This window comes from Tachysurus vachellii, chromosome 1, assembly GCF_030014155.1.
Source record: "Tachysurus vachellii isolate PV-2020 chromosome 1, HZAU_Pvac_v1, whole genome shotgun sequence".
NCBI lineage: Eukaryota > Metazoa > Chordata > Actinopteri > Siluriformes > Bagridae > Tachysurus > Tachysurus vachellii.
In genome coordinates, this window is record NC_083460.1 from 11,366,992 (window position 1) to 11,383,658 (window position 16,667).

The 16,667-nt window shown below is 37.5% G+C and overlaps 1 protein-coding gene across 5 annotated transcripts in view; it reads left to right on the forward strand.

The window, feature by feature from the left end:
* The window catches only part of epc1b (enhancer of polycomb homolog 1 (Drosophila) b), a 38,470-nt gene that overhangs the window by 5,035 nt on the left and 16,768 nt on the right, over positions 1–16,667 (forward strand). For all 5 annotated transcript variants that reach the window (XR_009648607.1, XM_060872261.1, XM_060872279.1 and 2 more), the window contains exons 2-7: positions 591–750; positions 930–1,075; positions 13,046–13,252; positions 13,382–13,530; positions 15,006–15,150; positions 16,455–16,607. Coding sequence is in view for 4 of the 5 variants with exons in the window: in XM_060872261.1 (XP_060728244.1) it covers positions 591–750; positions 930–1,075; positions 13,046–13,252; positions 13,382–13,530; positions 15,006–15,150; positions 16,455–16,607 (960 nt within the window). In the remaining variant the exon portion in view is untranslated. The remainder of the gene's footprint in view (positions 1–590; positions 751–929; positions 1,076–13,045; positions 13,253–13,381; positions 13,531–15,005; positions 15,151–16,454; positions 16,608–16,667) is intronic.

The following is a 16,667-nucleotide window of genomic DNA, read 5'->3' on the forward strand; positions in this document are numbered from 1 at the left end:
ATATAATAAGCTTTACTGCCCTGTTGGCTAGGTGGTATCTTGCTTAAGTAGAAGGAAACGTTTCCTCCAGCCTTTAAAATTTGAGTAAAGGATGTTATGGACCATTTGATATAGAAATAAATAGTTATTCTATAATAGAATGTGCTTTAATTTTGAAAATATGGATACTACTGAAATTCTACTTTCATAAATACTTGCTCATTTTCTTGAGAGAATGGTTATCTAATATGAACATTAAGACAGACATGACCTATAAGTTATATGGTGCAAAAGGGAGGTTCTTTATGGGGTGGCAAAGGAAAATGTTTGTACAAAAGGAGTGAATAAATGCATCAATGTGTGCTTTTTTTGTGTATACCTTGAGAAAGAAATAAAGAACTTAAAAAAATAAAAAAAAATCTCATGTGACTATTGACTTGTGAAGCCTATATCATGCCTTGTATTTTGATACTACAGCAGGGACAACACTAATACTGAATTTAACAAACACTCTTCATATACCCTTTTTGGCCTAAGGTTAATGATGTTTAATTTCCTTGCCCTGTGTTGGCCTGTTCTTCACACTTTTTTGTGTGTGCATGTGTGTTCAGGAGCATCATTTGCAGCGGGCAATCTCGGCACAACAGGTGTATGGGGAGAAGAAGGACAGCATGGTAATTCCTGTTCCTGCCGCTGAGAGCAACATCACTTACTATGAGAGACTCTATCCAGGTGACTTTAAGATGCCGAAGCAACTAATCCACATACAGCGTAAGTAGGCTTTGCATGAAATCCAGACTCTTAGTTGGTAACTGATAGCAATGTAAACAAATTTGGACAACACTGCAAAGGTCCAATTTGCATTGTATCCATTTTATTTATTTATTTATTTATTTCAATTATCCTTTTATCATGGGGAAGCTCTTACATACTCTTGTTTGTTTATGCAGCCTTTAGCTTGGACACAGAGCAACCAGATTATGACCTGGATTCAGAAGATGAAGTGTTCGTTACCAGACTAAGAAAGAAAATGGAGGTGGGGGCTCTACAGTTTGAGGAGATGCTCGATCGGCTGGAGAAAGGCAGTGGGCAGCAGGTAGATACAACAAAATACTAGGAATGGATTGGCAAGACTGGTACTATTTCAGTGACTGCTAGGGATATTGTGGAAAAGTAGAGGGGTAGTTCAGTTCTGTTTTGATTAATGCTTTGTACAATAAATGTCAAAAGGCAGTATTAAAGATTTTTTTATGTAGAGCTAGGCCCCTAATGAACAAGCCAGCGGTGACCATGGCAAAGGAAAAAAAAATCAATGATATGAGAAAGAAGCTAGGCTTGGGAAGATTTACACTAGTATTGGGAGTCAACAACATAGATTTCATCTATCACCCTGCGTATCAAGTTATATGATTTTTAATGCCTGTCAGATGCCTACAATTTTGATATAGACAAATATAGTCTTGTATTTTTGTTTTGTATTAAAAATTAGATTGGATTCTGTTTGTTTTTGATGGTTTCATGGTTTGTGTGACTCAGGCTGAAACTGGTGCTATTGTTACAGTTTAGTGAGAGAGATGGATAGATTAATAGTGAGAGATTAGTCTGTGTTCTGTGAGGATAGTGATTGACAAATCGTTCAAAAATAAAAATAAATTCTGAACACTTTCATTTTGTTTAGCATATTGGAATTAATTGGTAATGGGCCTAATTCAGACTGAAACACTAAAAAAAAAGAAAATGCAAGCTACCCATTTCCGTTTTCTTGATATAATGCTAAATGTGTGCTAAAATAAAAATTCAATGTGTTCTTTACTTATTTATAACAGGCTACATATCTGAAGCATTGCAAATTTATGAGATGGCTAACATTTTATTTGACTAAAAATAAATATTTGAATAAAATGGGGGGCACGGTGGCTTAGCACGTTCGCCTCACACCTCCAGGGTTGGGAGTTCGATTCCTGCCTCCGCCTTGTGTGTGTGGAGTTTGCATGTACTCCCCGTGCCTCGGGGGTTTCCTCCGGGTACTCCGGTTTCCTCCTCTGGTCCAAAGACATGCATGGTAGGTTGATTGGCATCTCTGGAAAATTGTCCGTAGTGTGTGAGTGCGTGAGTGAATGAGAGTGTGTGTGTGTGCCCTGCGATGGGTTGGCACTCCGTCCAGGGTGTATCCTGCCTTGATGCCTGAGATTGGCTCCCCGTGACCCGAGGTAGTTCGGATAAGCGGTAGAAGATGAATGAATGAATGAATTTGAATAAAATGTGAAGTAAAAATTAGTACTGCATTTACACAGCATTGTGGCCAAAAGTGAAAAGTGATCTAATGACCTGAAATTTATTGCAAAGTCCCTCTTTGCCATGAAAATTAACTTAATTAAACAAACGTAACATAAAAAAACATTTCTACTGCATTTCAGCCTTTCCACAAGAGGTCAGTGATTCTCTCATTAACACAGTTAAGAATGTTGACAAGGACAATGCTGGGGATCACTCTGTCATGCTGATTGTTAGAATAACTGATTGGAAGCTTTAAAAGGAGGGTGGGGCTTTAAATTATTGTTCCTCCTCTGTCAACCCTGGTTACCTGCAAGGAAACATGTGCAGTCATCATTGCTTTGCACAAAAGGGGATTTACAGTCAAGGATATTGCTAATAAGACTGCACGTAAAAATCAACCCTTTATTCCATCATCAAGAACTTCAAGGAGAGAGGTTCAATTGTTGTGAAGAAGGTTTCAGGGAACCCAATAAAGTCCATTATCGAATTATCGAACTGTGCCCCCATTTTAATATATAATATCATAGTTAATTTGATCTGTGGCTTGCATTTGGGTCCTTGCCTGCCACACCTGCCACTGTTTTTTGCATTTACATATTCTGCCATTTAGCAAACACCCTTTTCCAGAGTGACTTATACAACTGAGGGTTAAGAATTCGAACTGGGATTTGAACTCATGACCTTTTAATCAGTAGTCAAACACCTTAACCACTGCACTATCACATCCATCAATGACTTGTTGGCTGTAGATGGCACAACAGTCTTTCTCACCTGGAATTCGTGTATTTAATATTGATACAAGCAGTAGAAGTAAAAATAATGTTAAAAAAGACAGACACTTCAGTCACAAAAGAGCAGTCTGTCCTGTTCTCTTAGTTTTGTCAATGACATCACTTGACATGGCCATAACATTATAACCATAAACTCCATGTCTTTCTCTTCCTCCTCAATACTGGATGATATGTCAGTCACTTTGTCAAGTTTTTCTAATAAAGCAAGACTACATAATGCATCACAATGTTATTATTTACTTTTTTATTTAAACTCAGAGATCTGATAAGCATTGAAATCTTTCATAATAAAAACCATCTTCAAGATTTATAATAATAGCTATGCAAGCAGTAAAGAATTACTTGAGTTATATACGGATATTAGACGAACAGAAACATGACATTACTACACATTTATTATTTATTTATTCTGATATATTATTTAATTTATCTTTCAAACTCAAACACAAATGTCTGCAGTATATTGCAAGAAAATATAGAATTCCAATACTTATTGTATATAATTTATTTATATACAATAAGTATTTTGGTTTAGTGTATATAATTTATTTATATACAATAAGTATTTTGGTTTAGTCTTTTTTTACTTTAAAATTTGTTAACGTTCCCCTATCCATTACAATCAATATTTTACTCATTTTTGCAAGCTAAATGATCCTTCTGGCAGCCTGAGCACTCTCTGAAGTCTGCTTAATTTTTTTCAAAATTCTAAATTGTGAATGACACATCTCCCTCTGAAGGTGGAAGATGCCCCCATATGCCACACTTTTCGTGAAATTCTAAGAATAGATCAATAGCTAAAAACTGACATCTTAGGATTTTGGCCTCAGAGGAATAGCTGGAGGCATCAGAGGAGTGCAGTTCACTGAACCTGCTAAAAAGTAGTAATTTAATACAGAGACTTGACCATAATTCATATTACGACTAAACTATCAAAAATGTATCAAGCTATATGTTCAATTCAAGAAACGTTTACTGTCATTTCAACCATATATATACCTGACGCAGTACATAGTTAAATGAGACAACGTTTCTCCAGGACCAGGATGCTACATAGAATAAAAACAGAGCTACAGAAAATAACACAGAGCTAAAGACCTAAATTAAGTAGTCCTAGCCATATAAAGTGCATCTGTGCAACCTAATGCAAACAGTGCAACACAAAAGACAAAAGGGATTGTTTACAATACACAAAAAGCATCACTGAACAGTGCAAAAAAAAAAAAGCAGGGCTACATTACATGTGCAAAAATACAGGAATGAACACTTCATATAATAGCAGCAGTTATATGAGGTATTGTAATGAGTTGTACAAAACAGATGATATATGCACATATTCTGTAGCAAAATGCTCAAATATTTTGGTAACAATGCTAACTATCAGTTGTCCTCATTGCAGGGTTTGCCTTTAAATGGATGGTGGCCTTTTGTATTATTGTTCTATTATTGTACTGATCCTTGCTTTTGCGGCCAAATAAATTGTTCAGCAAATAAATATGACAAGCAAAGTTAAAAAAAAAAGCTTTAGGCATTCTTGTGGTTGAGGGTTCAGTGCAGATAGTAAACTCAGCTGATCGTGGTACCCACTTTCTTCACCAGGTTGTTGAACTGAACAGAACTGACAGGACCATGACAGGTACTACATGATGTGAACTGCTAGGTACTGGAAATTGTCCATTGGGGTCCCATTAAGTATAATTGGTTGCTATTTCTATTAATGTTAAATATTATTCCAAATGTTAGAATGAGATTGAGTGTGATCAGATTCTAGCATATTATGTCCTGTTATGTTCTGATTAACCCTTCCTGAATCTAAGATGGACAGCACTACTGTTCTCAAAAGATCTGTTAAATGATCAAAATGAATATTAAAGTCTCCCACAATTAATGCTTGTTCTAAACAAACAACTAGGTGAAATGAAACCTAGTTGGTTTCTCAACCAGTTTCTCAAATTCACTGAGGAATTTAGAATATTGCCCAGGAGGTCGGTAAATAACAATTAATGGAATTGATTTGGTAGACTTGACTTTTTGTGGCTACATATGTTGTTAGTATAAAGAATTTCAAATGTGTTGAATTTATGTCTAGATTTTTGCATGCTGTCTTATCAACCATGAATGACTGACATCTCCTCCCCTGCCTGTTAGGTGTGTCTAATGTATTTAAACAATAAACAGGCAGACAAGCTTACTTTAATGCGACAAACTCATTTGTTTAATCCATGTTTGTGTTAAGCATAGAACTTCTGATCAGTAATCAGACATCTTTGTACTTCAGTCCTAGCTTCAAAAATGCTTGCTGTGCACCCACTATGATCTAATTTTATACTAGTAAGGTTGCCAAAGCAAATTTTCCGAGTGTTTATACGTCTTTGTTTAGCTTGGAAAACAGAGACAGTCTCTGTATTATGAACCTTGGGTGACAACTCATTGCATCTAGCAGATGGTTGGATTGATCTGCTTGTCTGCTCCTTGACCGATCAGCTAGGTCTGTACATCAACATTGCTCCAATTATCTATGAAGCCCACAGTTACATCCAGCAGTTCACTGACCATAACCTGCTGTGCGCTACATCACCATGCCATGTTGAGATGGGGCCAGAGTATACTACAGCATCAAACATTGCCTTTGTTAATTTACATACCTCTACAATATTTCTCTTAGTAACCCCTGACTGGTAAAGGTGTCTATTATTAGCTCCTATATGGAGAACCTACAGTGCCTTGCAAAAGTATTCATACCCACTGAACTTTTGCACATTTTGACATGCTACAACCACAAAGAAAAATGTATTTTATTGGGATTTTATGAAATAGACTGAAAGAAAATGGCATATAATTGTGAAATGGAATGGAAATTTAAATGGTGTCCAAATGTTTTTTTTTTTTTTTTTTTTACAAATAAATATCTGAAAAGTGTGGTGTGCATTTGTATTCAGCCCCCTTTACTCTGATATCCCTAACTAAAAACCAACTGTCTTCAGAAGTCACCTAATTAGTAAATAGAGTGCCCCTGTGCATCATGAAGACCAAAGAACACACCAGACAGGAGCACTGTTCAATCCATCATCCGGAAATGGAAAGAGTATGGCACAACTGCAAGCCTACCAAGACATGGCTGTCCACCTAAACTGACTGCAAGGAGAGCATTAATCAGAGAAACAGCCAAGAGGCCCATGGTAACTGTGGAGGAGCTGCAGAAATCCACAGCTCAGGTGGGAGAATCTGTCCACAGGACAACTAAAAGTTGTGCACTCCACAAATCTGGTCTTTATGGAAGTGTCAAGAAGAAAGCCATTGTTGAAAGTAAGCCATAAGAAATCCTGTTTGCAGTTTGCGACAAGCCATGTAGGGGACACAGCAAGCATGTGGAAGAAGGTGCTCTGGTTAGATGATACCAAAATTGAACTTTTTGGTCAAAAACACTGCACATCACCCTGAACACACAATCACATGGCAGCATCATGTTGTGGGGATGCTTTTCTTTAGCATGGACAGGGAAGCTGGTCAGAGTTGATGGGAAGATGGATGGAGCCAAATACAGGGTAATCTTAGATGAAAACCTGATAGTCTGCAGAAGACTTGAGACTGGGGCGGAGGTTCACCTTCCAGCAAGACAATGACCCTAAACATACAGCCAGAGCTACAATGCAGTGGTTTAGATCAAAGCATATTCATGTGTTAGAATGGCCCAGCCAAAGTCCAGACTTAAATCCAATTGAGAATCTGTGGCGAGGCTTGAAAATCACTGTTCACAGACGCTCACCATCCAATCTGACTGAGCTTGAGCTATTTTGCAAAGAAGAATGGGCAAAAACAAAACAATAAAATAATTAATAACACTGAATAACAGTATACTTTAACTTGGGTAACAGTCCCCAACATAAGGCAAGGAAAGTGTCAGCACTCTTCCCACACTTTCTGGTTTGCAATGCTACTTCCAGGTCGGTGGCCATCTTGGATTTTCACGGCGGCCATTTTAGGTCTCAGGCACTATATAAGGACACTGCTTTCACATGGTCCCTTGCCAGATGGTCTCCTCAGTTTGCCTTGTGTGCCTGTGTCATCATCCCACCTTGTTCCTATTCTGCCTTGCCTGGTTTGACTCTTGTTTGTTTCTGGTTTCTGTGTTTTTGCCTGCCCTCCATTGTGCTGCCTACCTGTGTACCAGATTTTTGGAATGTTTACCACTCTGTGTTTTTGCCTGCCCTGCAGAACCCTGCCTGGATAACCAGATTACAGACAGTTCATTTCTCTGAGTGCTTTGCCTGCCTTGTGTTGTTCTGCAAATGACAGGTATTTTGTGTTGCTTCTGTCCTGGTTATCTGCCTGTGTATCTGTTCAGCTCATTAAAGACTTTTATTATTTACATCGGCGTCCTGCATTTGAGTCCTCCCTTCCGGCCCAGCCTGACAGAAAGACTCTATTCCATAAGCTTAATTATGAGGCTGTGAACCTTCTTCAGACACTTGCCTCCATCAAGCTCTAAAAAAGGTTTCTGAAATTCTTAAAGTATTTTTGAGCTTCTAAGGATACTCAAGGATAAGGGCATAGATCAAACCCATTAACAACATGCATGTCTTGGTTTGTGTCCACACTCACTGATCATTTGGATGACCTCTATCACAGTAGTCTCTGAGACTGTATGGAGATGCATTTCTACAAATCAGTGTTTGCACTTTTGAGACAAAAAAGCCTCATTTACAGTGTTAAGGAGAGGATGCATACTGGTACCAACAACACCCCCACTGGCATGCATCAGCTGCGGGAGATGGAGGGGGGGTAACTGTCAAGATTTCTTCCAGGAAATTATTTGATGGAATTCCTCTTTGATCTATTAAATAACTAAAGGGACAAAATATTAAGGGACAAGTAAATATTACCTATTTATTTATTGAAATATTTAGAGATATTTGTATATTAAATATAATGGAAACCTTTTATAATTTGCTTTATTTATGCATTTAGGTATAATTAGGTTTGTGTAGGAATAAAGGTTAGGAACTACTGTTGTCGCCAATAACATGAGCAAGAGTAGTTGGTGGAAAGAGTAACAAATATAAACATAATCTTTCTTGAGCCACAGAGAATAAAGCTGGTTTTGAAGACACTGACAGCTTGGCAGAGAGTTACGACCTCCTCTCTTTGAATAGAGAAAGTTTTGGACATATTTTCTCCTATAATCTTTCCATTGTTCTTTTTTTTTATTTACTACGCCACTTCTCCTCAAAGGATGTGGAGGGAGATAATTGACCTCATTCTCTTTAATGTGTTTACCTCTAAGGCCAGGCGAATTTTCCTGTCTTCAGCTTGGCACAAAAATTGTGCATCTTGTACTGGAGGCATTGCTGCCACCCATACATCCCTGCAAAAGACCCAGGCTCTTTAAGGCATGGAAGCTTCTCAACAAGTGCTTCAGTCACTGAGGTTATTTGGAGGCTTGATGAGTAGGCTGTGCAGAAGAATATGGCTTTGGCAAGGTCTTGCATTATTGCCAATCTAACACTTGCATCTTGCAATATCACATTTAAACTGTGGAGTTTTAATTTATAGATCAGTGCACCATGATGCAGGGAGGAGAACAGTGTCTTGTGAGCTGTACAATCTGGACAATCAACAGTCATCTGTAGTGGCAGGGCATGCTTCATGTTCATCTGCAGTGGTGTCAATTTCACTGTCCATTGAACTCAATACAGGGGACAGTCCTGATTCTTCTAATGGGTATAAGTCAAGGACAGCTGTAGGGTGTTTTCTTTTTGTTTTTTAACTTGTAGTTTAGTAGTTGATATGACTAAAAAACTGGTTCCCAAAATCTTTGTCTTCATGAAGTAGTGCATATTTCTTTTGGAATATAATTGGAATGTGTCAACAATTATTGAAATGCGATCTTCCACTGTATCAGGATTCACCAATGGAAGTGTCAACATTTGTACATTGTGCTCTTCTGTAATCACTCACAACTGGACTGACATCGTGGTTTAGTGTGTTGATTGGTGTAAATGTGTTGTCTTCAGCTGTAACGAGAGAGAAATTGAAGAGATTGCAGGTTTATTAGTCAGGATGACTACAGTGAGAGAGAACTTTCTGTTATAGCATCCTGGACATACACCCCCACATCCCCTCGACAGTTATAATAGACACTGGTTATTGTTAACTCCAAACCTGTGCCATTCTGTAGCTTCGGAAGACTAACAACCAATTTAGAGGCTTTTACAATTACTTACATTGCCTAAGAAGGCCATCAACCTACTTAGAAGGTAGTATAATTACCTACATTGCCGTGGTGAAACACAATAATTAAAGAATTAAACTGATGTGCAATACTTACTCTGACATTCAAATGAAGTGCTTCATTTGACCATCTGCTGTATTACATGCAGCCAAGGGGTAAGCATCTTCGATTTCCTAATTTTGAAAGATTTCAATATTCCCTGTGGGCTCTACTCTAAAGCTTCTCAGGTGCTCATTGTACCACCCACTGAACAACTTAAGAACAAACACAGGACCTTCATGCACAATGAGTATTTAAAGAATTTCTCCAAAGTCTGGCAACCCGCCTGCCGATCCAAAAGACAACAACATCCCAACACAATATGAAGTCCCTAAAATGGTGACTACGGTGGCCAAGAAGTGCAAAACACATTAACAAATCCGAAAACACATTAATAAATCAGAATACACATTAACAAATCAAAAAACACATTAACAAATCAGAATACACATTAACAAATCAGAATTCACAACGACAAGTCATACAACCCGGAAACGGTAGTGTATCGTTTTTGAATGGAAACTTACCGATCATTGGACAAGACACCTGTCACTCAAGATATACAGGTATGGAATCTTATGTGTAATGTGTAAAGTTCTCTGTTTAAATATAAGAAAATAACAGAATTAATCCACAGTAATCCATTCCATCCATCCATTCCAACTTTTCCCTGCGGCAGACTGTTGAACTTCATGTATACCTTGAGTGACAGGTGTCTTGTCGAATCACATACTATACCAACCTCTTCCGGGTTGTCTGAATTGTCGTTGTGTTTTCTGATTTGTTAATGTGTTTTCTGATTTGTTAATGTGTTTTCTGATTTGTTAATGTGTTTCGTGCACCGCTTCAGACAACCCGGAAGAGGTAGGTATAGTTTGTGAATGGAAACTTACCGATCATTGGACAAGACACCTGTCATTAAAGATATACAGGTGAATGAAAGGTGTCTCGTCCGATGATGGTAAGTTTCCATTCACAAACTATACCAACCGCTTCCGGGTTGTCTGACTTGTTAATGTGTTTTCGGATTTGTTAATGTGTTTTGGGATTTGTTAATGTGTTTTCGCATTTGTTAATTTGTTTTGCACTTCTCGGCCACCGTACATATTCAACTCATGCGGACTCGTACAGGTAAGAAAGTCCAATTCCTACGAACAGACACATGCACACTGGTTTAACATTTAAAATTGTTAAACACTTCATCTTACTTCATCAACATTTTAGCAAAGCTTTATAATTGTTTATTCTAGACACACATCATTGACCTAATCATAATTCATGTTTGCACTTCTTAAAGTCAGTCATATCTATGTCACAAAAAGAAAAATGTTTGTATCAATATAAATTGGTGCTATTAAATGAGGAGATTAAAGACACCATTTAGAAATTAATTGTTCTAGATTTTAACACTGTTTAACTCAGTATCAACAGCATTGTTAGTATCACATAGTGAGCAATTATTAGAGCTTATTTGTTAATTGAAATTAAAATTCAACTGCAATTAAGTTAAATAACAGACTTTCACATCCATATGTCTATCATTTTTCTAACACTAAAATAACATTTGAGTGACAAAAGTAATTTATTAAGCACAACTTTAATATCAGGCAAATTTATATTTTTAATTGCTGTAGCTAAAGCTTACCAATTTTCTTGTCTTACTGGCAAGAAACACAGACACTTACATTTTAAAGTTTGCTTTCTGTAAATAAATTTATTATATCTTTTTCATTACCTTTATCAGACTTGGCTAAGACAGTCACAAACAGCTAGCTATATGATCTAGCTACATTACTAGCTAATGTTTCGGTAACTTAATACAGCTTTAGCACAGATTGTGCTTTATTACTTCACAGGAATTAGGTACAAGTCACTATAATAGCACGGGTAATATGGTCGAAATCATGTTTTTCCCCGTACCACTAACGCTTAACTAATGCCAAAATAAACGCATTTTCTCCTGTACATTAACGTTAGCTAGTTTGATTTGACAGATGTCTGCCTAAAGGAAGCTACAAACATGAACTCCTTGTTTAACATAACAATAACCACCAATCTTATCATAGAGAAGATTAAATATGTTACCATTTTCTTTCATAATATAATAGAAAGCATGTTATAAAGGTATCTTACCTTCAGACCAGAAGCTGTTCAAATGTAGCTCACTTCCACAGTCCAGCTTGCCCAACGAACATGTGCCTAAAATAGTTTGTGCTAATGACATGGCCAAAGTTTTGGGGTCTCTATTGCAATTTTTTTAGGTTGCAGGTATTAGTATAAATAATTAGGTAGTGTGGGTGAGTTTTACTCATTATGATATGATAAAACTTACTGACTAACATAGGTAAATAGACTATTTGCAAGGGTAGTATTTACCACTCACCAAAACCTTTTCTTATTGTGTACCTGTCACAACGGGAGGAGGAAGACAGACACAGATACAGGATAGCTCAAATAAACGGGTTTAATAACATAAATACACAAAACAGGAACACAGACGAAACTAGACAGGACAAAGTACAAAGAATAAGGACGAGGATTCTAAATACTAATAACAATTAACACATAAGAAACAGGCGTGCAGAGACGGGGGGGAGTAAACCAGGGCGGGGTCTCCACATAAGTCAATTTTAGACTCATCTGTCCAAAGCACATTATTTTAGAAGTCTTGGCCTTTGTCTCTGTGTTCTTGCACAAACTTCAGCTTTGCCCTCATGTTTTTCTTATACAGCAAAGGTTTCCTTCTTCCACACGTCCCGTGGTAAAGTTGTGCAGTCTCTTTCTGATTGTAGATTCATGCATTTTGACATCAACTGTAGCAAGAGCTTACTGTAAGTCCTATGATGACATTTTAGGGTTTTTGGGGATTTCTTTAAGAATCTTGGGGTGAATTTGCATGGCCTGACCTGGCTATAGCAGCAGCCTATAGCCACTGAGAGGCTAAATAGAAGGAGTACCTCCATGACATATTACCATACCTTTGCATTCTCTGTATTAAGCTATATTTTAAATACAATTAAAGTTTTTTGGGAGCAAGATTTGGGTCATATTTAGGGGTTAAACTCTAGAAATAAGCATTTTTTGGCTCATACCAAACATTTGCGATTCCTCCTGATCTGCAACGGTTCTGGAACCTAACCTCACGAATGTTTGAGGTATTACTGTACAAAATAAAAGAAACATTTTCAGCACTGGTCATGTTGCCAGTTGTTTTTAATGTTCTCCACTTGCAAATGATTTTCGGAAAGTGTAATTGGCTGATCACAAATTCTTTTGAGGTCTTTTTATATCCCTTACCAGACTTATAACAATCAACAATCTTCTTTCTGAAAAGCTCAGAGAGCTCTTTGGAGTGGTAATACCATGGTAATACCACTCACTTCAACAATTTTTTTTCACTTGACTGTATATGTTTCTGTTTTGTTCTAACCCTAACCCTAACCCAAACCCAAGGCCTAAATATCAATTCTCCTCTACTCACCAAGTTCTATAAACAAAACAAAAATGGTGTCTGCCAAATGTAATTTTTTTCACAAAAAATATAGCAACATTCAGAAACTTGTTTGTTTTCCCTGTATCAGTCCACCATGTGGTTTGTTCAGATGCAGTTTCTTTAAACCTGAGTAACTTGCTCATTATTCATTTAGGTGAGAAACAGGCTTTTTCCTAGCCTGTATTATGAGCTGTTCATTAGTCGTTTGTTTCACTTTTTCTATTCTTCTTTCAGTTGGTGACTTTGCAAGGGGCAAAACTCCTTCTCAAGCAGGATGATGAGTTAATCATGGAGGTGTTTGAGTATTGGAGCAAGAAAAGAAAATCATGTCAAAGTGGCTCTCTAATTCCATCTGTAAAACAGGAGAAGCGAGATGGTTCAAGCACCAATGACCCCTATGTTGCTTTCAGGCGTAGGACTGAAAAAATGCAGACCAGGAAGGTGAGCTCTGGATTTTAAAGCCCTAAAATGTCTGTTTATGATTCTTCCTTTATCGCTCTTATTTATTTATTTATTTGTTTGTTTGTTTGTTTGTTTGTTTGTTTTTTCTCTGTGTTTTTGTTTCTCCAGAATCGTAAGAATGATGAGGTTTCATATGAGAAGATGTTAAAGTTAAGAAGAGATCTAAGTAGAGCCGTTACCATACTGGAAATGATAAAGAGACGAGAGAAGAGCAAGAGAGAATTGTTGCACCTCACACTGGAGATCGTGGAGAAGAGGTAAGGAACTTTGTGTCAAAACAAACTGGGGACACTGAGTAGGACTCAGAAATAGAACACAGACTATACATTGCAGTTCCTTGGTAAAATTAAAGGCTTCTTTTGTATGACTGACAGAGATCCAGTTGAGCAAAATGGAGATGCAATTCTGTACGTTGCCAGGGTGGGGCCTTCATAAATTGGACTTGTTTTTCCAGCACAACCTACAGATGCTTAATTGGATTGAGATCTGGGAATATGGAGGCCAAGCCAACTCCTTGACCTTTTTCTTTATGTCCCTCAAATAATTCCTTAACAATTGCAGAACATCACCTAGAGCATCACATCACCTAGAGCATCGGCACTTTTTCTGGCATCCATGTAATGTAAAAGAAAACAGGGTTCATAAGATGAGACTACATTTAATTGTTCTATGGTCCAGTTCTGTCAGCGATGCGGGGATAAAAACAGACCCAAATGCAGGATAGCTAAAGTAAATTGATTTATTAATTCAAACAAACAAAACTGGAACACAGACACGACAAAAGACAACCAAAGACATGACAAACGATGAGGATTCCACACTGCTAAAGGCAACGTGGCACAGCTAAATACTAATAACAATTAGACACATAAGGGACAGGTGTGCTGAGGCAGGAAGGAATAGACAAGGGCGGGGTAGACACGTGAACACAGAACGTAAACAAAAGGCACACAGTAAAAGTCCGGGCTAGATCGTGACAGTTCTGATGCTCATGTGCCTATTGTAGGCACTTTTGGAGGTAGCTATGTTTACTATGGGCACTCTAATATTGTACATCTATTGGTACACAGCCCAATACACAGCAAGCTGTGATGCAGTGTATTTTCTGACACCTTTCTATCATAGACAGCAATAACCATTAAAATTTTCAGCGGTTTGTGCTATAGTAGCTGGATAAGGTACTGGATAAACACACACAGTTAGACAGTTGTACGATTATTCAAGTGTGGACTGTTTTCTGTATGTGCCAGCTGTTTATGAAAACACCAAGGAGGTGTTTAGTCAAGTAAAAGTTGTCCTCAGGCTACAAAAACAGACCTATCCAAGAGATGACAGAAATTTTAGGTGTGGCCAAATAAACAATTTGGAACATTAAAAAAAAAAGAAGTAATTCACTGGTGAGCTCAGCAACATGTGGAAGACCGAAGAAGAAAATTAAAGTGGATGATGGCAGAAATTTCAGCTTTAATTCTTTCCTTACTGAAGAAAATCTTCACATCTAGCCTAGTCACAAACACTCTCAAGGAGTTAGGCATAACATTGTCATAACATTTTTTTAAGATTAAAAAATTAGGCCCATTCATTAACATTTATAGCACTACATTCAGCTTTCTTCGCCACAAATTGGTGGTTTAAGCTACAGTTGATAATGGTACAGTACATATTCCCAATATAGTTTTCTCCTATATTGGGGATAACTGAACTCAACATTTGACTTATGTGTGCATTGCAGGAATTGTATGGCTGATTTTGGGGGTGAGGTTTTGGCAGAGGTTCTGGCACAGCAGGCATTAGAGAAGACCATTATTCCCCTAATCCCCATCACCACCAGCAGCCAGTACAGACATACAGAACATGACAGTGACTACAAGAACAAGGTATCACACACACGCTGTCCTGTTAACTGAATTGATAAAACTTATGACAATTTTAGTCTGGCACATAGCTATCCAACTATTGGTTCAAAGTTTGTCAGGAAATCGATATTTTTATGGCCATACCCAACTATATTAGGCCATTTGGAATCAGACCTCAAAAACATAAAGGAAATCATATACATTTTAAACAAATGGCAAGTGGAATGTGAAGAATGCTGAAATTACAAACTATTTGAAGTAAACACAATAGTTGTAAATTCACATTTATTGAAGAGCCAAGAAGCACCAAAATGTCAACATTGTAACACTTCCTTGACAATAAAAATTTTTGTGCCAGTCTTAGAAAGCGGCGCACACTGTGTCATCACACCATAATACATGAGTAACTGGTCTGATGACCGAATAGCTAGGATAGGATTAGATAAAAGTATAAGGCAGACTGGACAGAAAGGGGGACTTTTTAACAGCTGACCCTCTTAGAATGCTATGAGGTTAATCAGCTAGTTAACAATGTTGGTGACATAATCTTATGGAGTTTGCACCCTTGCAATAAGGGTATTAAATCTGTTGATCTCATGTAGTCACTGTCCATGAGGCCTCTCACAGGCAGCATCTGTTTTTTAATTCAATTAGTTAGTGGAGAGTTTCCTAAACTCTTGATCCAAGTGCTGAATTGTTCAAATTAAAGCCTCAATCAGCTTTAAGGTGGCAGTGGGAAATATTACTGCACTTGAAAACTCTTCTTCTTGCTGTCTGTCAGGAAATTGAAATTTTTAAATTGAAATGGCCATACCCAACTATATTAGGCCATTTGGAATCAGACGTCAGAGACATAAAGGACTTGGACATAAAGACTACATTTTAAGCCAGACTTACTTCTGATTGAGGGCAAATGCATCAATTTGGAATTGCCGTAATGTAAGTAAGAAAGCAAAAGTTGAAACTTTCATGAAATAGACATGGTTGCAAAAAAAAAAAGCCCTCAGGGAAACAATGCAAAGTCCCATCTTCTGACCTCAAGCCCTTAATCAGCCATTACATTTTAAACAAACGGCAAGTGCAATGTAAAGAATGCTGAAATAACAAACTATTTGAAATAAACACTATAGTTGTAAATTCAAAGGAACAAAATGTGAACATTGTTACACTCCCTTGACAATAAAAAATTTTTTTGGCCTGCAATATTTTTAATGTCATAAGACATCGTTTTCTGTCAGGGCAAAATTGGAAAGACGACTCTCTTTTGAGGATGACACCAAATTTATTATGCAAATAAATATAGTATGTGAAAAATGTGTGTTCAGGTGGACAAGCAAGAAGTGGTACGTCAGAAGAAGAAGCATGAGAAAAAGCCGAAAACCATGCTGCTATCTGGTCACCCTATCCCTGCTTCAGTCAGCAATAAAGCCCTTAACCAGTATGATTTCCCTAGCTCGGAGGAAGAGCCCAGCTCTCAGGTACATGGATTAAAATTGTCACCACACGCATTTAAAACTTTTACGAAAAATATTTGTAGA